Source organism: Varanus komodoensis, unplaced genomic scaffold, assembly GCF_004798865.1.
Source record: "Varanus komodoensis strain SLA01 unplaced genomic scaffold, ASM479886v1 scaffold11, whole genome shotgun sequence".
NCBI lineage: Eukaryota > Metazoa > Chordata > Lepidosauria > Squamata > Varanidae > Varanus > Varanus komodoensis.
In genome coordinates this window covers 33,177,217-33,204,217 of record NW_025335317.1, presented here as the reverse complement: position 1 = coordinate 33,204,217, position 27,001 = coordinate 33,177,217, and the positions used below count along the sequence as shown (strand labels likewise).

At 38.9% G+C, this 27,001-nt stretch overlaps 1 protein-coding gene across 4 annotated transcripts; it reads left to right on the top strand.

Moving 5' to 3' along the window:
• The first annotated feature begins 2,447 nt into the window (after positions 1 to 2,447).
• Positions 2,448 to 25,796, top strand: LUC7L3 (LUC7 like 3 pre-mRNA splicing factor). 4 transcript variants are annotated; one of them, XM_044419974.1, is made up of 11 exons: positions 2,448 to 2,657; positions 11,528 to 11,594; positions 12,707 to 12,746; positions 12,942 to 13,086; positions 13,817 to 13,894; positions 13,979 to 14,083; positions 15,721 to 15,882; positions 17,149 to 17,426; positions 17,841 to 18,001; positions 23,461 to 23,601; positions 23,707 to 25,796. In XM_044419974.1, exons 1-11 carry the CDS (start codon positions 2,559 to 2,561, stop codon positions 23,886 to 23,888), a joined length of 1,458 nt encoding a protein of 485 aa, XP_044275909.1. In that variant the 5' UTR covers positions 2,448 to 2,558; the 3' UTR covers positions 23,889 to 25,796. The 4 variants fall into 4 exon arrangements, 3 of the variants coding, with proteins under 3 accessions (XP_044275909.1, XP_044275910.1, XP_044275911.1); XR_006413724.1 differs by lacking the exon at positions 23,707 to 25,796 and adding an exon at positions 20,988 to 21,113 and having other exon boundaries at positions 2,450 to 2,657; positions 21,266 to 23,473; XM_044419975.1 differs by having other exon boundaries at positions 2,450 to 2,657; positions 23,461 to 23,654; positions 25,312 to 25,796.
• The last annotated feature ends 1,205 nt before the right edge of the window (positions 25,797 to 27,001 follow it).

Here is a 27,001-nt window from a genome sequence, read left to right as displayed (position 1 = left end):
GCGACAGTGACACATGCATTGGTAACTTCCCGATTAGACTTCTGTAATGCGCTCTACGGGGGCTGCCCTTGAAGATGGTCTGGATACTTCAATTGGTGCAAAACAGAGCTGCCAGGTTGCTGATGGGGACTGGGCATTGTTTTCATATAACCCCAGTCCTCAGTCAGCTTCACTGGCTCCCCATTGAAGTCCAGGCCCAATTCAAGGTGTTGGTTCTCACCTATAAAGCCCTTAACGGCTTGGGACCTGGTCATCTAAAGAAGTGCTTGCATCCATATATGCCCTCCTGCCCCTTGAGATCTGCGGCAGAGGCCCTTCTCTGGAAACCCTCCGTGAAAGATATTAGGAGAGTGAGTACCCAGAGGAGGGCCTTCTCTGCTGTGGCGCCCCACCTATGGAATGTGCTCCCCAGAGAAGTCTGCCTGGCGCCACTGTTATTTGTTTTTCGATGCCAGGCCAAGACCTTTTTATTTAAATGTTATTTTAATTGTTGATTGTATGTATTGATTTTATATCTGTGCCAAGATGTTTCCAGATTTTTAAGGTAATTGTATGATTGTTTATTTGTTTTGGAAGCCGCCCTGAGGCTTTTTGCAAATGGGGCGGCATATAAATGTTCAAAATAAATAAATAAATAATTCTGTGGTTTGTGGTTAACCAAAAGTTCAATGCAGCAACAATGTACTTTCCATTCATAATCAAATCTGAATGTGGGTTATTGTGTGAAACTAGCTGCACTTCATAACATGTTATGTAATAAAATACTCTGTACATATATGTCAACTTGCAGTTGATATAACTGTATTTAAGAGGGCAGACCCTACAATAACTTTACAATAAATAAAGTGGCATAATAAATATGTACTTTTTAAAGGAGGCAAGAGGAGGGGAAATTGCCACAGGCCCCAGCTATGAAAGTGAGGAGGGCCCACATCAACGTAGGTATTGCTGCCAACTCTTATGTCAGAATCCCACTAGCTTGACATCTAAAAGTTTAAGAGAAACATGCATTACATTCTACTGGGGGTTTTGTCCTTTTATCAGGACAGCATGAGCAAAATGGTTACAGCTACAGGCAATGCTAATACCAGCAACCACAGTCAGACATACACAATGGGATCTGGCACCATTCAGAGACTCATCAGAACACCCTCCATTTGAGGAGCCCTCTAATTCATATGCTAAACCAGGATTCTCAGTTGTTGTTTTTAAAGAACCACAGAAATGTTGACAATCAGGCTGATATCTAGCAAATTAAGACCAAAAATTCAACTTAAGATTGCTAAATTTACTAGTCCCAAATTGATGTTGGGCAGGCAGTGTTGAAATGTAACTTTAAACTAGATGAAATAATTCGGAGCCAAAGTAACCCTTTTAAAATGTTGAACCAAGTCTCTTGGTTCTTGATAAGTCTTATTATTCCTCCAGCATGGCCAGTTGTCATAGTTTTATGTATGGGCATATTGCTATCATCCAAGTTTATTAAAGTGGATATTCTAGATTACTTCTCTAACAGTGGGAGCCGGGGGGGTGGGGGGTCTTTTTCATTTTTGCGATCAAGGGTGACAATCCTAGAATAGGATTATTTCTGTGAGCCGTCCCGAGGCTATGTAGCAAGGGGACGACGTATAAAAACTTTAAATAAATAAACAGGGGAAATTATATCCATCATAATTTAACTGCCCTGCCACATGACCATAATGAATCAAAGATGGTAAGGAATTTTTAAAATAACATTATTGCCATTACTTATAGTTACTATGAGAATTTAAAAAATATGTAACTACAGGGAAGGGATTGAACTAAAAACTAGATGGTACGAAAGAATAGTTTTAAAGTGCTGTTATACAACCTGATTTCTAATTTTAAATAGCTAAGAGCTATCATGCTTCACAGTACTTAGGTCACTACCAGCATCAGATGGATTAACTGCATAATGCCTTTGAATTTCAGTATAGTGAATTTCAATAAATTTTTAAAGACTTCTTCTGGGTTATTGAAGCTGTTGAGTTTGAATATTAACAACTGGGGCAGTTTTGGGGTTTTGTGAGAGCTTCGATGAATATTTAAAGCTGTCTGGACAGGTCTATTTTTTGTGTGCTTTCCGAGATTCTTGAAAGTTTGGAGAAGCATGGCTTGTCTTGATTTGATATTCTCTGAAGATGGGCAGTGAAGTTCTGTGCAGACGAGGCTTGCATTGATGCGCTGCAAAATTTAAACTCAGCGCGCCACAGTTAATTTGCTTTGTCAGCGGTCCAGGAGGTTAAGTGGCCGCCGATTTATTCCTTACCGCTAAAATCAAAGTTACATGGCAGCCCTCACTAAATCTTCATAAAGGCGTAGAGACTAGGCCTACGTAGGCGTCGCTAGGCCTTGACAACAAGACCCAAGGGCGGTTACGCGAGATCTGCGGAGTGCATTGTGGGAAACGCCTTGGCTCGAGGGTGCCGCCATTTTGTCTCTGTCACTTTCGTAGCGGCGCGGTAGCGGGAGTACTAGGGGAAGAAAGTGGTGGAGGCGGCGGCGGCGGCGGCGAGGCCGGTGCACGGGCAGGCATAATGATTTCGGCTGCCCAGCTTTTGGACGAGCTTATGGGCCGGGACAGGAATCTGGCCCCGGATGAAAAGCGCAGTAACGTGCGGTGGGACCACGAAAGCGTGAGTATCGCTAAGCCCAGGCCTTGGCGCTGCCGTCTTGGACGCGGTCTTTTTCGCGCGCCTCGGGTGGGGTGAGGAAGCGGGCGGGCGGAGAGCAATCCGTGGGCTAGTACAGGAACTAGGTCTACCTGGCAAGGAGCAGAAAAGAGGAGGGACAGGGAGTAATTCCTTTTTAATTATTAAGAGTGGCTTCGAGATACAGACATTTTAGGCCTCTGGAGAGAAGATGCGATGGAAAGCAAGGCGTGCGGTAGGAAGATGGGGTTAGTTTTCGGGATGAGGGGCAAACATGGAAAATATTCGTACGTGCGCGCACAACTTTCTGCGTATATGATGGTGGTTTGGTAGGACCTGTGAGCGAAGAGAACAATGAATAGCATAACGTCTGGAGATGAGGCGCCTGCTTCTGGGAACGTGAGGCAGAGGTGTGTACATGCGGGGAGGCTGAGGCTTTGGAGGAGTGGAGCAGGAACTGAAAACATAAATGTAGTGATCTAATTGTGTCCGTTGTTCAAATGCGTGCAGTATTAGCGCCACTTCTGTACTTCATTTTATAACGCTGTATTTATTTATCAGATTATATGACCCCATCCTTCTAGTTTACAGCATAACTGGGCAAGGTAGATTACAGTGGGAGGGAAATCTGTCGTGAAACATAGAAAAATCGGGCAAAGAAACATTTAAAATGCAGAGCACGTATTACAGATGAACGTTTAAGCAAGACGGGGCTAGATAAAAAGAAATCAGTTATCCAAGGAAAAAGTCTGCTAAAGCTCAGTTATTTCTAGAATAATGCCATCAAGAAGAAAACATGAATCCCTTAGGCTCAGAATTCCAATGGATAAGTGCAGCATTTGGGAATGCCCTCTCTTGTGTTTCTATCAGTTGTGATTTAGTTGGGGACCAGACACACAAGACAACATTATTAGCTAATCTCGGATGGGCAAGATTGCATGGGAGGAAACAGATCTCTTAAGTGTCCTGGCTGCATGCTGCTTCAGGGTTCTAAAAAGTGATTAGTATTCTTATTTGCATCTGAAAAGGACTTGAAGCAAGTAGTATTTATTTATTTGGTTTATACCCTGCTTTTCCAACAACAAAATTGTCACTTAAGGCAGCTAACAGAAGGGCGAAGATTAAAATAAAACTTAGTTTAAACAGTAATAAAAACGATTAAAATAAAGTTGACAAGCACAACATTGAAGATAGAGAAGAGTTGCATACATTCAGAACCCTGATTGTTGCATTTTGTTTAGATTGAAATGTTCAGATTGTTTTCAGGGGCTGCCCATTTATAGTGGTTCAGACGTGATGTCCTAGGGCATGTGTGACTGAGGTCAACTTTGTCCTATCCACAAATGGTACAGTTAGCATATCAACCAAAACTGGGCAATAGACACCATAGCCATGGATGAGAGCCCAAGAGCAAATGTAGATCCAGGAACACCCCCAAATCGTAAAGCCAACATTTGTAAAGACTGCTGGATGGCTTCTGCAGGATCTATGTTTTAGGAATATGCCAGAGAAACCATACCCATATCTTTTCCTAGTATCACCTCAATAACTAGGTTCATGCAAGTGTTCCAGAATGGGCCCCTACATTTGTTCATTGGAAGCTTTTTAAAGTAGTATAAAAGTTTTCTCCTTGTTTGCTCCAGCATGCTGCAGTTAGTGTGCACGTTTCTTTAAAATATTGAACAATTAATGTTTCCTGCTTGCATGTGGATTTACAGCACAATCCATTAATGTGAAAGTCCTGTTGAAATCAGTGGGGCTTATTTCCAGGTACATAGGTAGGATCACAGTTTTGAGTGACTCAGATGTTTTGTATTACAAGTATTGATGCCTAATCACTCACAGTAGATGAAATTTATTGCCCTTTTATGATGGTGGTAGAGCCCCAAAACATTGGATCTTAAATTTGGTCATGGAAAATATAGTTGGGTTAACCATCTACATAATGGCATGAATCTGGTTTAGGGTGTTGATTAATTTGGACCAAGCTAACCGCTTTATCCTAATATTTTTAAATAAATATATGTGGTGTTAACTTTCCATTCCAGATTTCAAACTGTTTCCCCTTGATAAAACTCTCTTAGTAATCAGGAAGGCAGGACATTCTTTTTCAGAATGCATACTTTGCACTTTTTTTAAACCAAGAAGTTGGATGAAAAAGTCACTGAATTGCTTTTTATTGTTTTAGTATGCTTCTTGTGTGAAAGAAGGTCACAGCATCTTTAATACCTGAGCAATAGATTCAGTTCTATCAGGTGAGGTGGTATGCTGTGCTGGCTGCTTGGTTTGAACCTTATTATCATTGCATTGCATTTATATCCCACCTTTTCTCCTCTCCCAAGGAATCCAAGGAGGCTTACAGAGCTGCATTTTATTCTTACATCAACACTGGGAAGTATGTTAGATTGGGTGACTAGGCCAGTCATGCACTCTCAATGAGCTTCATGGTCAAGTGGGGACTAGAACCCAGATGTCCCAGGTCTAGCACCCTAACCTTCATACCACACTGGCTCTCAAAACCCCAAATATTTATTAAATGTTTTATTTTATATATAAGCCTATTTTTCATCCTAGAAATGGGCTCATCAGTATATCAGCAGTTCAAAAACTGGGTGAAAACATTCCAAATGTAGCTTCATTCTGATAGGAAAAGAGTAATTGGTTCAGACATAATACGAAACCATGGCTTGGCTCATTTGATGCTTGGGTGTTAATACAGATTTGTTTTGCTCAACAAGCTTTGGTTTCTGCAGGTTTCTTGAGGTATGCTCTTTTGGATTTTTAAAATCTGTTTTGGATTTGTCAGGTTTTATTTGCTGCTATCTTAAACCCTGGGTTTTTTCTTATGATTGTTACTTATATTTTAATGCTTTCATGTTAATCTTGCAAGAGTTTCTGTGTATTCAGACAGGCAGACAGTAAAAAGTTTAATGAAAGTGAAAGACCCTTGACCTTGCACATTTTTTCCCTGTTCTTCAAACTAGGAATGGAATTATGGCATGCAACAGGAGGGAGATGCAACTCCAGCAGTAATTACAAGCTAATTTGTTTATACCAGACTATAGTTTGGTATTGCATCTGTACCTGCATTTTATAACATTCATTAAATAAAATAACCTGACAAAAGCATCTTTCATTCAACATGGCATTCCCTGGCAAAGAATTGCCATTCTTTTATTTGCAACTCAAAGCAAACTTAGAAGCTGCATGTATTCACTAGCAAGCTCTTGGCTGCATGTTAATTCATCCACCCTGATCTCAGCTGTTAAATATCTGGGTGTGCATGGCTGCAGAATTGATTGAATGCTCACCACTCTAGCTGCTTTCCTTTCAGCTGCACTTCCAAATATGTTCTCAAATTAGATCTATTCTTAACATTTAAAGACATCATTGTAGGAGGCCCATTAAATACTGATGCAAGGAAGAGAGGAGATACCTCTTCTTCATAAAAGACCTAATAATCAAAACTACAAAGCCAAGTATTCAAGATTTACCGCCAGCATTTTAAAGTGGAATAGTGTCTTAGAGTTTTCAGTATCAATGTTGTTAATTTTCAGCAAGCTACTACTTTTTAGTAGTAGCAGGTTAGAATATAAGAGCCTTCTTAGATTAAACCAAAGCCCTGTCTAGTCCAGTGTTCTGTTACCACAGTGGCCAACCAGATGTCTGTGAGAAGCCCATAAACAAGACAGGAGTAGCATCCTCCTGCCTGTGTTCCCCAACAACTCAGAGGCATACTGCCTCCAATAATGGAAGGTATGAAAAACTATCATGTCTAGTAGCACCTGATTGTGATATTCTCTATTAATTTGTCTGATCCCCCTTTAATGCTATATAATTTGACAGCTATCACTAAATCTTGTATATTTAACTCCAGTTTACCTTAAATTGGGTGACCCTCGTTTCTGTTACTGTAAATAGGAGGAAAAATGTCTCAACTTCAACCTTTTCCATAACTGGAGGGAGGGTGTTACTGCAGCTCTTCAATTATTTTGGTTACCACTTTCTAGTTCTTCAGTATCCTTTTTGATCTCAAGTAACCAGAAGTGTGATTGCAGCATAAATTGGTATAAAGGTGTTATATTAATGGTTTCATTTCCAGCTTCTTTCCTCATGATCCCCAAGATAGAATTTGCCTCTTTCACACAGTTCATGCTGGGTCAATGCCTTTGTTCAACTGCTCATCCCAGGCACAAGTTCTCTCTTCTGGTCACACCTAACCTGCTCAGACGTCCTCAGTATATACATTTATTTATTTGGAAAATTTGTAGGCCGTCCATCACTGTCGTCTCTGGATGACTTACAACATTCAGTCCTCAATAAAATAAATATACTTAGGTTGTTGTTTTGTTCTAGTATGCATCACTTCAATATAGTATGCTTATATTGAACTGTTTTTGCTATTTCAGTGCCCATTCTGGAAGTTTGGGGGAGATTATTTTGGAATCCTTCATAAAACCTTCTTTATTTTTACCACCCTGAACAATTTGTGTATGTCTGCAAACTTGGCCACCTAACTTCTAATCTCTAGCTCTCTTGCAAAAATTGTCCATTTGTTACTACTCTTTGCTTTTTTAAAATTCAATCAGTTATTGATCCTTAAGAAGACCTCTCCTTTAAAACCATGGCTGTTAAATTGCTTAGGAGTCTTTAGTCAGGGGCAATGTCCAGAGTAATTTGAAACTCCAGGCAACAAACAGTTATCAGATCATCCCTGTTCTTATGCATGCTGACACTATCGAGAACCCTAAAGGGTTAGTGAGACAAGACACACCTTTACAGAGCCTATGCTGATACTTCCTCACCAAGACTTTTCATTCTCTTGGCTTGAAAATGGTATATTTAATCATGTTTTCTATTAATTTTACTACATGGTCTGTATTTTCCTGAATCTCTTTTTTAAAAAGTGGTATTACAGTGGCCAGGGTTGTTTTGTCTCTAAGATTAGAAGTTACAAATTTTAATAGACCAACAATTTGATATTTGAGTTCTTAGATCACTCTCAGATAGATGCTACCTTGACTTGGGTGATTTGCACTAAATTACTTTGGGACCTTCTATTGTCCTCTTTGGGGGAGTCAGTCGAGATTTCTAATGGATTTGATACTCCTCCTTTGATCTATAAAGCAATACTGCCTCCAGAATGCTTTTCCCTGTGCTTCCTCTAGAGTTTGCATTCCAGGATAATTGTATCCCACTGGTTCTTTTTACTCACACTCAAGTTACTGTTATGCCTATTATATCTGTGATCTTTAAAATACACTACTCTAACATCCTCATCTTAGATCAAAGGCTTTTAGTATTAGCTTAGAAACTTCTGTATACACAGTGTTGTGCTCCAATTGTATTGTGCATTTTTCCCTGTGTGGCCCTTTGATGACCATATTCTGCTCATTTACATTTGCGTAAACAAGTATTTTCACCCTCATTCGAAATGATATTTCCCAGTTTCTGTCAGCTTTCCTCTAGAAGTACTAACTGTCAGCCAGCCTAGACTAGAGGGGAGCAACTTGGTATTACCAGGTATTTTGAACTCCTGTATACCCAGTCAGTTTGACCAGTGATCAGGAATATGAGAACCTTGGTCCATAACATCTGGAGGGTACTGGGTTGCCGTCTGATGTTCTTGATAATGCATGACATCAGAAACCTTTGCACCAGTCTGGGAAATTACCATATGGTCTACAACTTTTCTAAACATAGCACTGCACATAAAGAGTCTTCCCTTTGCAAAGGTGTGTCCTAGGTGTGAGAAGTTATATTTTGTTCCCTTGGAATGAATATTTTCTAAGGGATCTTTCTCTTCTGATTGTTGTCCTCCTTTTTCAGGACCATAGATTGTCCATGACAGCAGAGAATCTGTGACGCCCTGAGAGTGGGCTGCCACAAGTACCTTCCCAGAGGCCTGTCTCAGAACCTCTAGATTAGCTACAATGGCCCTTTCAGCAGATGGAATTTGTTCTATGAATGTTGTGGGCTTATATGAAAATTTGAGAAGCTGTCCTGGGCACCACTACAAAAGGCTGTCATGTGAGGCATGGCAAAGGAGAACTTATCTGCTCCTCCCCATGAATTCTGGGTCCCAACACACTGAACAGTATCTTTGAACTCGGAGTTTATAGCACCAACAGAAACCGATTTCACATAAAGTGTCTGGGGGTTGGTTTGTTTGTTTGTTTTAGGATGGGTAGAGCACTTGGTGGGCACCAGGAAAGGTGTCTAGGGGCATAGTCACAAATTATTTTAGAAATGGTCATTTTACTGTGGGTATGATGTATTAAAAACGGGCTGAAATACTGAACAATGTATTGCAGGAAAACATGAACTTTGGAAGAATTATTTTAAAATAAATAACAGTTCTCTAAAGTGTATACCATATCTTGCCTTTCAAAAGAAGGGCTTGAACAGAATAAAACTCTTCAGTGCTATTCTGTAAGCCATGCAACAGGTATGTATCAGATTTATTAGGACTGGGCCAAAAAGGATTTTGATTTCCTTATGTGCTCTTTGCATAGAGTTGACTAAACCCTATGTGAAATTGCGCAATAGTGTAGCACACTTAAAGAGCCACTACAGTGTGTTACCAATTATATCTGCAGTTAACATACTGTATTTTTCGCTCTATAAGTTGCATCTGACCATAAGACGCACCTAGTTTTTAGAGGAGGGATCCATGGAAAACTTCCTGATATTCACAGGCACATTCCCCATCACTTCCCCATGGGCTTCATTAAAAGATGGGCTGCCATTTGAAAACACACACCGACCTGTGATTAACAGCTCTCACCATCACCGGAGGAGGGGAGCGGAGCAGGGTGTGCTGAGTGTGTGCCGGCCAGGTGTGGTTCAGCCGGGCCAGCAGCATGCCGGCGGTGGTCTTCCGGGCAGCGCGGCAGGTCTTCCCGGGTGGTGGGGGTGAGCAGTCCGTTTCTCTGTGCAGCCGGCGGGTTAAAGCCCACGGCTCCTCCTCCATGGCAGGTCTTCCCGGGCGGTGGGGGTGAGCAGTCCGTCTCTCCGTGTGGCCAGCGGGTTAAAGCCCGCAGCTCCTCCGCACTGCTCCCCCTGAGCGGCACAGCTCTCACCTGTGCCGGGGGAGGGGCGGAGCAGCGCACCGAGCACATGCTGGCCAGGCGGTGCCACGTGGTGCAGGTGGGCCGGCAGCGTCCCGGGCGTCGGGCACACACACATTCACTCTATAAGACGCACAGACATTTCCCCTTACTTTTGAGGGGGGGGGGAGTGCGTCTTATAGAGCAAAAAATACGGTAATCCCAAAATGAGACTTACATAGTCTGTTGTGTCTCTTCCTCATCAGTCATAGTGATTCATTTCTGCTGACCCTTTTGCTCGTACTCAAGCCACCCTTCCTCCTCTTTCCCTGAAGTACACACACAAACCCTTGCAAGTGCAATCCAGTGAGGATTGCATAACTTGGAGGATTATGAGCATCCCATGCAGGATGAGAGGAGTGCAGGGGCATCTTCATCTCTGTGCTTGTCCTGCAAATCAGTGGTTGTCTAGCTGCGACATTTTGGACAGAAAGGGGAAGGGGCTGGACTGTCATCAGGATGCACCATATCTTGATGGACCTAGTGTTTTCCTCTTCCCACTCCCCAGAATATCCTCTGCTCCTTCTAGAGGAACAGCCAGCAGGGGATCTAAGTGCAGTTCCCCAGCTCTGAGGTTAAAGCACTGTCCTTGGTGCTGAGAATTCATAATATCTTAGGGGTCACTGTTTATGGGTGATAGGAACACTCAGGAAGTTTAGTAAACACTCAGCTTTTTCTTTCATATTCTGATGACCTGTGAAATAGAGGCAAACTCAGCTCTTACCATACTGCCTTATTTTTACAAGGTGCACTACAGAGTGCCATTAGTTAGAATCACAGCTTGTGAAGGTTTTGTTTTGTTTATTTATTTATTTATTTATTTATAACACTTCTATGCCGCACCCATTGCCGAAGCCTCGGGGCGGCTCACAAGGAAAACAAAGCATAGAACAATATTAAAAATTTGGAGTTCTCGGTGATAATATAAAACCATTAAATAAAACACAGATTAACAATTAAAATATCGTTTAAATAAAAAGGACTTGGCCTGGTGCCAAAAAACAACGACGGCGCCAGGCAGACCTCTCTGGGGAGCGCATTCCATAAGTGGGGCGCCACCGCAGAGAAGGCCCTCCTCCGGGTACTCGCCCTCCTAATATCCCTCACAGAGGGCTCCTGGAGAAGGGCCTCCTCCGTCGATCTCGGTGGGCGGGCGGGGGCATATATGGACTCAAGCACTCCTTTAGATGACCAGGTCCCAAGCCGTTAAGGGCTTTATAAGTGATAATCAACACCTTGAATTGGGCCCGGACTTCATTGGGGAGCTGACAGAGAACTGAGGTTATATGAGAACAACGCCCAGTCCCTTTCAGCAACCTGGCAGCTCTATTTTGCACCAAATAAAGTGTCATTGGCTTAGTGGTGAGCTTAATTCACTACTTTGTGACACATACAGTTCTGCAATTCTGTTCATGGGTTCACTACTTTAAGCCACAAGACTTGGCCATGGGTTCCTCTGGGTTCCATATTCTTTCAGTTCTAGAGGTGATATACACCGAATTTGGAGAGCAAAAACACAGTGTGTAAATCAGTAATATGGAAGGACACTGAAGTAGAAAATTTAAGACTTAACTAGATATTTAGTGGCCAGAGTAATTAATAATATTTTAAATACAGCAGAAATCAGCACTGCTAAAATTACTATAAAGCTTAGCAATCAAGACCAAAGAAATTTATTTTATTCTTTTATTCATTTTTCTAAAATAAAAAGGAAAGCATGCTAAGTGTCTTTTTCTTTTCTACCAGGTTTGTAAATACTACCTTTGTGGTTTTTGTCCAGCTGAGTTATTCACAAATACCCGCTCTGACTTGGGTAAGTGTATATTTTGCAAATGTCAAGTTCAGGGTTAGATATCACTGCTCTAGATGGTTTAGAGAATTAATTTGTTTCTTTGAACTTCCAGATTTCTCTGTTTTGCTTTATGCATACATTCATTTAGAATAAACTATCTCAAGTTATCTAAATAAGATGGTCAAACCACTTAAAATGCATGTTCATAACTATATATTGGAAACCTAAAATTGCAATTCAGAAATTATTTGCTTATTTCTTATCGTTCTTGTAAATACCATCTAACAATAATTTCTAATTTTCCATTATTCATATCCTTCTGCAGGTAATATGTGTTCTCCTAGATTAAATGCTCTCCTACTTATAGCCCACTTGGAAGACTGGTTGCAATCATTTTGTTAAGGCTGGGTGTATTGTAAGGCTGTGGATAGTATCTAAGTAGAGTAGAACCATTGAAATGAATGAGAGCTGAGTCACTAACTTGTCCCATTCATTTTCATGGTTGTATGTTTAAGGACTGACATGGATACCACACTTTGCTATTAGAAAGATTCAGACTTATGATTTTGGATATCTAGACTGATAGGTAAGATTTCTTCAGTAAATTATTTTTCTGGAATTCTTCTCTTCAGCTGAGAATTGTGAGTTTTAAAAGTTAATTGCTACTCTTACCAGCATAATAAATATTGCAACAGTGGGATATGCATGATCTTGAACTGTCAACACATTCCATAAAAATTTGCAGAAAATAAACATGAAATCATACATATACAGGGGTTCATAGAAATGAACTTCAGCTGAGAGAGACCCCCGCCTCCCATTTGTACAAGCGTATGCTCAGGTTGTCTATTTAAACCCTCATCTCGCTGGACCAGTTCTGTCCCCCTTTTGGCCTATTCCTCCCATCAACCCTAGCAGACAAAGCCAACGGTGAGGAGTAATGCGAGGTGTAGGCCAAAAACCTTGATTGCCACAAGTTGCCCATCCCTACTCTATTGTGCGAAGATACATTGATCAGGTTGCACTTGTTCTGGCATTATGCCAGCCTGAAGTGTTTAGAAATATATTCCCTCTGAAAAGTGTTCCCATATTATCAGGAAAGCATTTGAATGTATTCTCACTTTTATTTCCAGGTCCATGTGAAAAAATTCATGATGAAAACCTCAGAAAACAGTAAGTACATTTGTAGTTATGTTTAATATGTAGCCAGTAAACATAACTGAACAATAACATAAGCATTTTGGTAGTGTAAGAAATCCTTATTTATTAAAATCTTTACTAAAACAGTTTGTATTTGCCTTGTGGTTTGGCAGTAAAGAAATGGTATTTTATGAAATTTTAATTAACATTCCCCCCCTCCTTTGTCAGGTACGAAAAGAGTTCTCGGTTCATGAAAGTAGGCTATGAAAGAGAGTTCCTTCGCTATTTACAGAGCTTGCTTGCAGAGGTTGAACGCCGAATTCGAAGGGGCCATGCTCGTTTAGCATTATCTCAGACTCAGCAGGCTTCAGGTGTAAGTATAAAAGCAGATGGCAAATTAAACATATATAAACCTTTGAGTTTTTCTCTTAAGCATTCTTTAAAAGAGAAAACTCAAACAGACCTGCCCAAGGGTTATAGTGTGCTTGAATCATTTAATAAAAAGCCATTTAACTGTTTTCCGTTTTCATGCCACTTTCTTTGTTGCTTTCCTAGCTCCTTGTAGCTTTACAAATTCTAGAAAATATCAGAATGGCACATAAGCTAATATGCCAAGCGCATGAATTTTGCCTAACTGTTCTGAACTCATTAGAAACTAAACAGAGTGTCAAGTTAAAATACCTTGGGCTGTAATCCAATGCTTACCTACCTGGGAGTAAGGCCCATGGAATTCAGTAGGACTTTCCTCTGAGTAGGCATTCAAAGGACTGTTGTGTTAATTTGCAAACTCCTTTGTATGGATTAGGAATGTAACATTCTTGTATGGTAAACATTATTACAGAGTTTACTCTTCTAACTATGGCAGATTTGTCTTTGATAAGAGTATGGCAGTAGACATAATACAGTCTACTCTCCTCCAGCCTATGGCCCTCCATATGGACTACAACTGCTATATCCCTGGTTTTGGCTGATGGGAACTGAAGTACAAAATAGCTGGAGGACAACAGGTTGAGAAATGCTGACATAGACTGACACAGTAGAGCATTGTTCATTTCTCTATTTTTTTAAAAGGAGATTACTAACACTTCTGTTTTAATATTTAGCAAGCAGCTGGACCTACTGGTAAAAATGAAGAGAAGATTCAAGTCTTAACTGACAAAATTGATGTACTTCTACAACAGGTAATATTTGTCTTGAATATTACAGAAATGTTGTTTAGAAACTTGAATCAAGACATTGTAATGGCTTTTTTTTCTGTTCCACAGATTGAAGAACTAGGTTCTGAAGGAAAGGTAGAAGAGGCTCAAGGCATGATGAAACTTGTTGAACAGTTAAAAGAGGAGAGAGAGTTGCTCAGGTCTACAACTTCAGTACGTAAGCTTTACTTAAAGCTGAAAAATTGAAAATGGCAAATGAAACAATTCTTGAAACAACTGTTTCCAGCTTAACAAAAGAATATTGCATGAGAAAAGTGAACTGAAATTCAGTGATATTCTTCCATTAGTATAAGCAGTTGTTAATAGTTGAAGGGTGCTATCCTATGCATGTTTTGACTGGTTGGGAAATACTGGGAGTTGTAGGACTTTTCCCATTAAAATATACATAGGATTGTATACTAAATCTCTTACAAGTCAACAAAGCACACTAATGACCGGGACACAAACAGTTTGCCCTTACAGAGCAAGTTTTGTAGTAGGGCACTGCATAAATCTTAGCTATTAAAAATGTTTTGCACTGGTTACATCTCTGAAATAACACAAGACACCCTCCACCTCCCCAAAATTGCTTGTATGTTTCAGTGTACCTGTACACTGTAACTTGAATCATGCATCTTATTTATTTAGGACAGAATGTTTTACAGAAAGGTAGTTTCTTCTTTCCCAACTTGGGTCAGTTTTTGATTTGGGTTTAAGGAAAATCAGCTTCAGTCAATTTGCAAAGATTCTTCTTAAGGTTTCACTGTATTCCTTTGCCCAGCTTTTCGTAATACAATTGTTGATCTGTTCAAGCATGACTCTTTGCAGAAGTTTTGTTCTCATGCTTCAGAATAGGATATTTAATTTCTTTTTCATGGGTTCAGACAACAAAAGTGTTTTGATCCAAGACCTACGTAATTACTTTAGTTACGGTAAAAGAGTTTGTATGTGCAGAGTGGGACTGCTGACTGTTTTTGAATAGCAGACCCTATACTCTCTCATAAACTACTTTTGAATTTTAAAGGAATTTTAGAAGTAGTCTTCCCATGTGGCATGGGTTGCTAAAGAAGCTTTTCCAGGGCCCCACTTGGGAAATAGGTGTCTTTCCAGATTAATGCCTGGGTAGTACCTGCTACATTAACATGTAGCCAATTAATGTGCACTGAGTTAGTAAATATTTGAAAAGGAGGCCTGTCATGCACCCGCTTCCAACCTTATTCTTTTATTTCACACCTCCATAAGATTATAGTGATAAAATATCTTCAAGGGTGCAACCTTACACAGGTTTAGACAGGAAAAAAGTCCTAATTTGTACCATCCCCCACCCTTCATGGCTGATGGGTGCATGCTGGAAGTTACAGGACTTTTTCATATCTAAATATTCAAGGACTGTACTCTAAAAAGGTTTTGTAATTAGTACACAGCCTGCTTTAATAGAATTTAGCATGATAAAAGAGAGTAACTTTTTCTCACAATTTATAAATGGACATTCATTTGTCCTAACAGAAAATATCTGTTTAGGTAGCTGCCTTTGTTTTTAGGGCAGTACTCTGGTGCCATCTTCTGTGGTCTTGACATAATGCACAGGTCACATTTTTTGCAAATGGAATTTTTAAAAGGTCTGTTTTAATGATGTCATTTTATTCATAAATGTTAATATAGTTGGACTGTTCTTACAATTTATTTTGTTGGATCTTAATTATGTGAATTTTGTTAGCAAGCACCTAGCCATCTTGGGGGCGCCTGCTGATTCAAAAGTGGGATAAAAATCTGTTTAAAAGTTAGATTAAAGAAATATCTTTTCTTTCCAGACAATTGAGAGTTTTGCAGCGCAAGAAAAGCAAATGGAAGTTTGTGAAGTCTGTGGAGCCTTTTTAATTGTGGGAGATGCACAGTCCAGGGTAGATGATCACTTGATGGGAAAGCAACATATGGGTTATGCTAAAATTAAAGCTACAGTAGAAGAATTAAAGGTATTTATTGATTTATTTATTAAAATTTAATAAACCACCCCCATAGTTCTGGGTGATTCAACCTGTGCCTGTGTATATTCTAGAATATTGTGTATGTGCATTGTCAACATATAGTTCTTCTTATATACATGAAGATGCCACTAGAAAAATTGTTGTAGAATGTGTCATTATGACCGGAAAATTTCACAGCTATTATTGTTTGGTACCTGCATGTGAAAGTGTTGGTTTCTTTCCACTTTCATCCACATTACACAAAGGCTAGAATGTATAATATCCATGATTATATATAGGGAATTGAAAACCAAAAGTAAGCCAATATACAAAACCTTTTCTTAGGGTGAAAAAGCTGGATTAAAATAAGTGACCAAGCTGTTCATATTTTGTCTGTTCAGGAGCTCTGAAAAACAAATGGTAGTATTATTCCACAGATTTGAGTAAAAGCATTAATTCCATTTTAGACTTGTGTGGTAGGAAAGAATGTTCTGTGAACATGGCACTAATGTACATGATTAGGTACAACTTTTGATGCATGAAATGTGTCCTTTATTGTGGGGAAAACATAAATACAGTGGGTTGTTTAACTCAGTCCAGAAATGGTCATATGTGGTTGACAGCCTTCTTGCTAGAGAAAGGATGAGAGACCTATTGTAACCTGTGGGCCAAATGCAATTTCATTTCAGCCTTTTAGGATGGGGAAAAAACTGCACAAAAGCTGTCAAACAGCAAAAGAAGTGTTTGTGGGAAAGCGAGTGAAGCTAGGAAAACGAAATGGGGCCATTTGGGGATTATGGGAGGCCTATTTTGGGCCTGAGGCTTCCATACTTGCTGTAGATAAGCACATCGACATTTGTAAGATTAGGGTATGTTTGAAGATGAGATGTAAGTTGAAAACTTATTTTTCTTGCAGTAGACAATAAAGACAAATACTGTGAGCAAGAAAAGGTCCTATTCCTGCACTGCATGTTTGTATTGTCATTAATATTTAAAATCTGGTAACAGATTTACCTGAGAGCTAAGCTGAAATAATTCTAAAACAATCTTAAACTGTCCTTAACTGATAGTAGTGTTCTCCTAGGAAGCTAGAGAGGTTTCAGTTTTAAATTTAGAATCATAAAATTGTTTCTCTAAACCATACTGTATCAAGTTACTATCTTGCCTATATTTTAACTAAACTTAAGTTATGCCCTTCTCTCTTTAAGAGAAAAGATCAAGTTTTACCAACAATTTTTCTCCCAGTAACCTTTATTGAATGCTTTCCTTTTAAAGGAAAAATTAAGAAAAAGGACTGAAGAGCCTGAACGTGATGATCGGTTAAAAAAAGAGAAACTAGAACGAGAAGAGCGAGAGAGGGAGCGTGAAAAAGAAGAAAAGGAAAGAAAGAGGCGGCGTGAGGAAGAAGAAAAGGAAAAAGAGAGAGCTCGTGATAGAGAGAGACGAAAGAGGAGTCGCTCACGAAGCAGACATTCAAGCAGAACATCTGATCGAAGAGGGAGTCGGTCAAGGGACCATAAAAGATCAAGAAGCAAGGACAGAAGAAGAAGCAGGTACCTTTCTGAAAATTGATTAAAGATAGTACACTGATAAGAGGTTTGTTGTCTAAAACTACCTTCAGAAATAGAAGTCAGCATTTTCTCACAACAGTTTAGATACCATATTTTTCGCTCTATAAGACGCACCTGACCATAAGATGCACCTAGTTTTTAGAGAAGGAAAACAAGAAAAAAATATTCTGAATCAAATGGGCACATCATCACAGGCACATTCCCCATTACTTCCCCATGGGCTGCACATCTGACAGACTTACTGCACACACATATTTGCTCTATAAGACGCACAGACATTTCCCCTTACTTTTGAGGGGGAAAAAGTGTGTCTTATAGAGCAAACAATATGGTAATTATGACAAATGCAAAATACAGAAGTGCTTTAATTACTACTTTTTAAAAAAAAATGTTCAGGAGTAGAGATCGACGCAGGAGCAGAAGCCATGATAGATCAGACAGAAAACACAGATCACGCAGCAGGGACAGAAGACGGTCAAAGAGCCGGGATCGGAAATCTTACAAGCACAGAAGCAAAAGCAGAGAGCGAGAACAAGACAGGAAATCTAAGGAAAAAGGTTAGTTTGTGTGACTGATATAACATTTCTCTACAGAGCTGTTACATAGTCCATATTACATGTGAAAAAACATTCTGTTTCCCCAGACTCCTCATGTATTCTATACATAAACTCTTAAGCCCTTTGAGGCACTTAGTCTTCTTCCCAGTATTGTAGCATATTAGATACACAGTCTTTGGATTCCAGGTAAATGAGTGGAAGGGCAGTGTCAAATAAGTTAGCCTCTTGGATGGTTGCCAAATATATTTGACCACATCCATAAACTGTAAATAAATTTGTGTGTATATCCACTTGAATCTTTTGTTGCTTTCTTTAGGTATTGGTTACACAACTTGGCAACATTAATTGCTGTGACATAGGCAGTGTTTTTACAAAGAGGGGGTTTTGTGTCAGCATGCAGGATTGGGGTTACTCTTTTACATCCTCATACATATTCAGTTGCTTCCTCTCAGAGCACACTTTCCGTCAGTCCTTATTTTTCATTCTTGCTTATATCTCTAAGCACTTGAAGATTTGAAGTAGCCTAATTAAAGTAGGTTCTTGATATGATAATATCATTTAGATGTTCCTTGAAATGTCTTCTAATAAAAATCAGTGTTAGTGAGTGTGGTGGTCTTCTTTATGGGTTAAATTGCACTGGTATGTACTCATTTCATAGAGGAGTATTATTTGAGATTTCTTCCAACCAAAAATTAAATTCTGATTTCAAAACTAAAGGGTTCATAGAAGCTTTTTCTCAAATGCAGTACAGTGCTTGTTTTTAGATAACACACATGCATATATTCATGTCCTGTGTCTGGAAAGGTTTGAAGGAATAGTTTCACCTTATAAAAGATGTTTTGGGTAATGCCTGTCTCTAGAACTACATTTAGTGTGTCTTTCCATGAGAGTAAGTGTGCCTGTTGTCTTATTTTGAAGCTCTTTCTCTAAGTAATCTAGGAAGCAGCCTCTGTTTCACTCCACTTGCTCATATATTTTCCTACCTTAAACTATTCTGTTTGGACTTGTGGGGTCTTCCTTCTCAATATGGGGTCACTGTTAGTGCAATCCTATGTTTATCAACTTAGAAGTGCAGTGGGATTTAGAATTTCTGCCTTGTTGGTGAACTGTAGGATTGCTTAGTGCTCTACAAAGGGTGTTGTCACTTTCACAAAACAAAACACATTTTTGTATTGTGGCACTTTTTCCATCACTAGAAGCTTTTTCAGTTTGGGGGTAGTATTTCACAGAATCCTATATGGTTTCTTTAGTTAGTGACTTTGAGGGTTTTGTATTGCCTTAAGGTGGTGTGATCCACACACTAGTTTTATAATCATTGCCATAATTTGATACAGTTAATCTGTCACTGGTCCCTGGAAACATTGTCATAAATGGATACAATTAATATGTCACTGTTTTTGCTTTAGTATGAGTGTTGCATTCTTTTTCTGTCTGTCTTGTGCATTCATGAAAAATTATATGCCTTCTTGATGATGGAATTAGTGCTCAGGTTCCTAAATTTGTGAATAAATTAATGAGAATGATTCAAAAATGCGGTTGTGATTCAGTGAGGCAATTCCATTCATTTGGCTGCATCTAGAGTAGCCAGCAGTTGGAGCTAGCTGTGTGGGTACTGTTATAAATAGTTTTATTAATGTAGGGTTGCAAAGTTTATTGCAGCATAATCACCTCTAGAGAAGAGCAATAACAATAGAAGACCTAGTTATTGTTACAAAAATGGGAGCATTGTTTCTGTTTTCTGCTTCATGCCTTCATGTGTCTGCTTTCATCTGGATTTTCCAGGCACTGTAAGATATCTGAGTTTACTAAAGATTTGTAGCATAGTACAAAGTACTTCATAACTTAAATGGCATGCAGTGTTAAATATTTATTGAAACACAGCACGGGGAAGGTTCAAGAAGGCTTAAGTGCACTTTCAGTTTACTATAACATATAGACCATTCCAGCTGTAATTACATGTAAGGAAACAGGCATGCTAACTCTTAGATTTCCCCCCTGCAAGGTCCTCCTGTAATACAGTTAGTATGGCTCAGCAACTTTGCACTCACAGGTGACTTTTCACTGGTCTGGTTATTTTTTCCCTTTACCTCCTATAACTTTGTTACTGTGATTGCGCTTCCAAGTTGACTTCCTTCTGTATTGCTTTACCATTACTCAGGCACATGTTAATCATTGCTAAATAGCTGTTTGAATGTCTGTTCTTAATGCTGGTCCCTTATTCTATTCTTCTCTATCACACCATGCACTGAATAAATTCAGTTTATTATGCACAGTCCTTTCTGATGAAAACATCAGTGAAGATAAAAGGATGCAGAAACTTTCCCTAGTTTAATAAGGAAGAAAAAGTATTGTAAGCAAATTCTGCTCATTGCCTTAATTAAATTGGAGTTTCATGAGAAACTGAGAGGCTAGTAATATAAGCAGAACAAACAGTATCAAGAAAAATGAATAAATACTTGTGGGAATTAGTTAAGATTACAAGTAAAATAACCTTTTAATTCCAGTGGATTGGGTAGTAAAACTTCTCTTCCTGCCCCCCTCAAGCTTCACCACATCCAGTGAAACAATGGGGTTTATCTTATTTAATCACAGCTAATACATGTTTAGTTGAGCAGATGGTCTCTCTGTAATTGCAGTACATGCGTGCCCATGATTGGAAAACTAATTTTCAAAAAACATGCAAGAAAAATATTCTTTGCAGGTATTCTATGAGGAAAAAAACCCATCACATAATTGCAATTATTCCTGAACTTTGTAATAGCTGCATTTTTTATTTGATAGGTAATACTTGAAGACGCAGTCAGTTGTTATAGTATAGGTTCATGTTTCAACCCACAGGTCAATAACAATTTTATAGCCCCCCCCCCCCGCCAAAAAAAAACCCTCTTCCATTTGATCAAACTCAAAGCAATCCTAAAACAACTCCAGGAGAATCTACATACTATGCCCATTTATAGGGCTGTTGAGTTCTATCATATCTACATAGGACAGAAGATAAACTTATTGGATTGACTGCTAGTCCTCTGCGGGGCAACAAGACTGCTGTTCCTCAGTGGATCTACATGTGAATCGGCGATGCCTAATAAAGCAAAAATGGAAGACTTTCAAAAAGGTCAGTTAGTGCCACCTACCCAGGCAATTATCACACAGAACAGAAAACTTAAGAATTCCAATGTCCACTTGAGTTCTGTGGCTGTTTTTCTCCTGGTTTCAAGTATTGGGTACTTTCCTTTAGAGAATGGTTCTGTTACATTTTTTTTCCAGAGTTTTGACTGTTACCAGTTTAAGAGAGATGGTCTAAGTTTTCTTGACAGCAGGAATGGAAGCTTTCTTCAAATGTTTTGCTCCAGTGGGAGGCCAGAAGCCTAATATTCCTATGACTTCCCCCAAAGCTTCACCCAAGCTTCGAGAGGTTTTTTCCTATTTTTTTCTTTGTTTTTACATTAAATGAATCCATCCATAAAAGCTGGTATACTCTGTCTGGATGTTTAAAGACGATATTGTTTGTTCATCATACTGCTTAGAGAAACACCTAGGTGATTAAATACAGTGTACCCCACTTATACCATACACATTTAATATATAAATAGCTGCTTTAATGTGATGAATACCTGGTAACAATTTCTCATATGAAAACTGCTCACAACTGTGGTCCATGCCCTGAGTATAAGAGGAATACACTGACAGTAAGACACAAGGCAATCTGATATTTCTTCCCTAATTCCTCTGGGTAAACACATGCTTCTGGCTTTATTCATTTTACTGATGGCAGTTCCTAAATACTATTTGTTGTCAGACTCTGTCAACCACTGCTAGTGGGACACCTAGCTGCTTTCTTAGGTTTAATAGCAATGAGTCCCATTAAGCCAGAAATGTGGCCCTCCAGATGTTTTGGGCGACAGCTCCCATGATCCATCATCATTAGCTATGCTTGTTAGGGATGGTGGTTTTCTAGGCCAAAGCACTCAGAGTCACAAGTTGCCAGACTCTATATTAAGCTACAAACTTGGGGCAAACAAGTCTCTTACATCTGGGCCAGTTCACATATAATGATACTTGTAACTCATGGGTTAAGCAAATGATGGATTGCTGGGAGAGTGGACATCTGCTTCTATTTCTGTTCAGCCCATTTGTAGGTTGTTAAGTGTGCCATGTGAGGCTGGAGGGCTGGTTGTTTAGTAGCTAAACATAATAGTTGACCAAGGAACAAACCATGGGCTTACTGCCGGGTTGTTTTACCCCTAAACAGCCCAGCACTCTGGGATTGCATGTTTCAGTCAACAGCCTACAAGCAGGGCAGGCATAGATTGTTGGTTAAAAGGGAGGTGGCAGGCATGTGGGAAGCAGTGCAGCTGCACTTTCTTATGTATGACAAGCCATGGGTTGTCTATAAAGTATGGGGTGTCGTCATGTGTGAGCCAGGTCATTATCTTGTGTTTCTTTTCTGTTTAAAAAATCAGGTGTAGTTTTGCAAGTAAGTAAAAATTAGCAAACCTGTTACTGCTTTGAAGGTTACTTTCTTTGCTCCCCACAGTCATGGATTGTTAAATATCAACCTGATGGTGCACCTACACAGACTTTCTCCCTTCCTGGCAGTGGTGGCAAATAGGGAGACAACCCCAACTGCTGTTGAGTTGATGGGGCATAGCAGGAAAGTTGAAGGTAAAACAGGTGGGCTGGGCTTTGGAAAAACAGCAAGGAAGAAGCAGTTACTACCAACTGGGGGGATTCTGTACAGCTAGTTAAGTATGGGAGAGCTTTTGACCAGAGCTATTGACTGTCAAAAAGATAAGCATGCAAATCTATATAAACTACAGATGATTGCAGTATAAAATTGATGTTTCTTTAAACTTCAAACAGTAAATACGTAAGGAATTGAACAGCTAAATTGAAGGACAGTTCTGTATGTGACATTACATTGATATGTACTATAAGGACTGAGTAATTTTTCTTCACCTGTAGAAAGTAAGTAAATGCAAGCTGTTAGCCACTCAGCCAGCAATCTAACTGTTCAAATTATTGGGTGGGAGGAGCTTTGTTTAGCAAATTAGATACGGATACCAGCTTTTCTCATATGTGTTTGAGCTAAACTAATTTTATGAAAATTATGCTCTAGGATAAATCTGTGGTTTTATAAATATTTTATGCTTATCTTTTTATAGTAGATAGCTTGAAGTTAGCATCTATGCAGCTTGTGGTTTGATCAAAGCTATCAAACAAGTGACTATTTTTTCCATTGTAATTTTAGCAGTACTGTCTCTCCTCTGTGCTATGCTATCTACTTTCCCTCTAAGTTCTGCTCTACAGCTCTTGTTCTTTCTGATGGAATAGTTTACTCGAAAATTAATGCTACAATTTTGATCTGTAGCTTGTTTCGGCATGTATCCCAAACCTGAAAAATGTGATCCATAATTTGTGTTTACTGTGAAGTCCATGGTCCATGTCTTCTTTCATGGCAGAAAAGAGGGGATCTGATGATAAAAAAAGTAGTGTGAAGTCCAGTAGTCGAGAAAAACAGAGTGAAGACACAAGCATGGACTGCAAGGAAGGCGATGCTAAGAATGAGGTCAATGGGACCAGTGAAGACATTAAATCTGAAGGTGACACTCAGTCCAATTAAAACTGATCTGATATGACCTCAGATCAGACAGAGGTAAGTGCATTATTTCAAACTTTGATTAGGGCTTTTTGTTACTGTTTAACAGTGCAGCGTAAGTATGTACAGATGAAGATGGAGCTAAGTCAACTAAGAAGAGATACTAAAGCAACTTCTGAAGGAAAACACAGTGTAGTCCTGCAAAAACTTTTGAGGTACATTGTTTTGTATCGGCTATTTTGTAGCAGATTCATACCCCCATTAGTGTGCCTCTTGGGAACATATTTGTAATTATAGTCACCGTAGCAGTTAATTATCCTATTTTTTAATTTTTAGGGGATTTGTTATCTTTTTTAACACTTGAACTGATTTTGTAATTAAGTCCATATTGTGTTGGTGCATCAGAAACATTTGCTTTAATACTTAATATTTGAGGCACATGTTGGACTATTTTGTTTTTATATAAACTGCTAGTATTTCTTTGTCAAGGATGTTTCTAGTTTTTTTGCTTTGCCTTGCATTCTAATGCAGTTTGTTCTGTAACTCGAGAGCCAGTAGCATTGGATTGATGGAAGTGTAGGGTTTATGAATAATTGCAGCTGACTACCATACCTCACACAGCGTTGGTGTTGTGAGCGGCCCATGAAAAGCCAAATTAAAAATCAAGGATTCAGTCAAACTAAGCAGGTACTCATGCCAGGTACTCCTTTCTCTACCCACATCCATGTTTGAATGCTGTTGCCTGTAATCTTTAAGCTTACTGTTGTGTGTTTTCTTTACAAAAAGTGAAAAGGAATCTTTGTGCATATTGTGAAAATTGTTAACCTGATTTTAACTTGATTGGAATTTTCTTTCAACTGTGTGTAGGGATGCAGTGCTGCCCAGAATTAGATATCTTTAAAGAGTATTAAATGCAATAAATACTACATAATAACCGCCTTGTTACATTCAATGCATTTCAAGTCTTTAAGAGGTATGTGTTTATAATTTCCTACTGCGTAGGAGAATTGCCAGGCAGCCATGGCACTCAGCAACATGTACTGGCTACCAGACTTGGGAGGCAAATGAAAATAAAGGCCAATGTCAGAAACACCCAATAGATCTCTATAAAAATGGCAAAAATGTCATTTTTGTGTAAGAATGTAAAAATGGAAAGAACCACATTGCTTAGTTAACTGGAGCCAAATCTTAAATATAAATCACTTATTCTTGACCTATGATTTTGGGGGGTCATTCCTTTAAGGAATACACACCCTAATAAAAACAACTGATACATTTATATCCTTGAAATAGTTTATATATTTTATATTTCCTGAGCAGCTCACCAGTTATAGTGCAGGCCTATGCATGTTTATTTGGAAATAAGCTCCATTGTGCTCAGTGAGGCTTTTTCAGTGGTGAATATGCATAGGATTGCAACCCTAGAGTGCAAGCCTCTTGAGTACTGATGTTGCACAACCTCCATTTCAGTGGTGCTCGCATTTGACCCTTGTGCAAGTTCTGCTGGAATATGTGAAAGCTTCCCAATAGCAGTGGTTGGTGAATTGTAACATCATGTTTGTCCTTAACTATCAAATACATAGGGGTTTTAGGTGCAATATTTGAGAGAATTTTGAAGAGTTACGCGGGCAGCAAACAGTATTTAGGAGTGGAAAATGAAAGTCATCTCTGTTCCTACTATCTGACTCTCTTTTCCCAACATTTTACGTTATAGGACAACCATGTGACAAGTCTGCGAAGAATCCTGAAGACTGCTCATATGAAGATCTGCTTTAAAATGAGGTGAAAGAAAGCTGTAGTGGCATAGAAAAAATTAAAGTTCAGTTAGATTTTTTTTAAAAAATAAAATTTAATTCAGGACTGTTGTGACCTCTCAGAATGCAGAGAAGTTAATAAGCAAACAAGCTACTGAGAATTTAAGTCCTTTTACCATTTTTTCTTATAAGACTTTTAAGATTATAAAACAACATAACCTGAACACATGGCTTGCTCAGTGTTTAATTGCAAGTTTTCATTCTTGAACTTCAAAATACAAAGAATAAATGTTTAGTATTTGTGTGACTCAAGACTAAAACCCATTTTTACAACCAGGCTATACCTAGCTTCTTGATATACCCTAATGGAAATAAAGTATCTATCAATTTCTGTTATACATTTGATTGTCGTTGAGTGTTTAATATTAAATAGATTTCTTTTCAAGTTAACGTGTTCAAGCTCATTCTTGTCTTTTGCTCACCACCATCATCAAAAGGAGGTATTTCAGACTTTTTCTTGAGTAAAATATATAACTAATGCATATAACAAATTTTGACCTGGTAGTAAATGATAATTTAGCAGTTCTATTAGAGCTATTCCTCTGTGATGGTGTTTCTAAGAGAAAGAATCATTCCCATGAGCTTCATACTGGGTTGCATATAATCCACATCTATTGGCAAAGTCAGTCCAGAACTGGATAATCTGAGGGAGAATAGTACCAAAGGCTAAAGGAAAATGTGGGAATGTACCTTTCAAAAATCACACTTAACCGAAAAGCTAATAAAGCATTCTAAATGTTTTGGATTCTGTTGATTTGCAATGTACCGACTCTGATTTTGAGTTCATCTGCTGCTGAATTCTGAAAACCCTTCCAGTTACTTGAGCATTTTCAGTGTTGTAAATTTAGAATGTTCAAGTTACTACACAAGGCTTGGGCAACAGTGGCATCTCTGTGCTAGTGGTAAAAGACATTCAGTTGCAGTAAGCAAGCAGCGCACCCTAAGTGTTGGTGAAAGAACAATGGAAACAGGGCTATATGTACATACTAGATTCCAGAGATGTTATGTGGAAAGATGCATGGATTGTAGAGGATGCACTGTTGCCAACTGGGAACCTAAAGGAATTAAGAAAACCAACAACCTTGTCAAAGTATTTTTACAGATAATCCAGTCAGCCCAAAGTAACCAAACTACATATGCGATCTAGTTTGGGAATAGATTAGATTGTATGAAGTCTCTCACTGTAGCTATTAGAGACAAATCACTTTAGCAAAAGAGCAACAGTTCCACTATACATGAATTACAGTGTGCCTTTCCAACTCATATGGAAGAAATAATCAGGCCTAAAAGAAAACTTCAAAGGGATATAGGGAGCAACTAGCAGCTATCCTGTTATGAGTTAGTCATGCATAAATAAAGCAACCTCTGGGAAACAAGTTACCTTAAGTTTACAGAATAATGCATCACACAAGCACAGCGATTTCTTAAGTATGCATTATATATCTTAAACAATTTTTGTACAAAAATGCAAAAATAGTATTCTAAATGCATAGATTTACTCAGTTAACAGCACTGCTATATAATCTTTCATTTGCATTTAAACAGTGCTACTGAGGAACAAATCAACAGTGGGAATGTTTCAAACTTCTA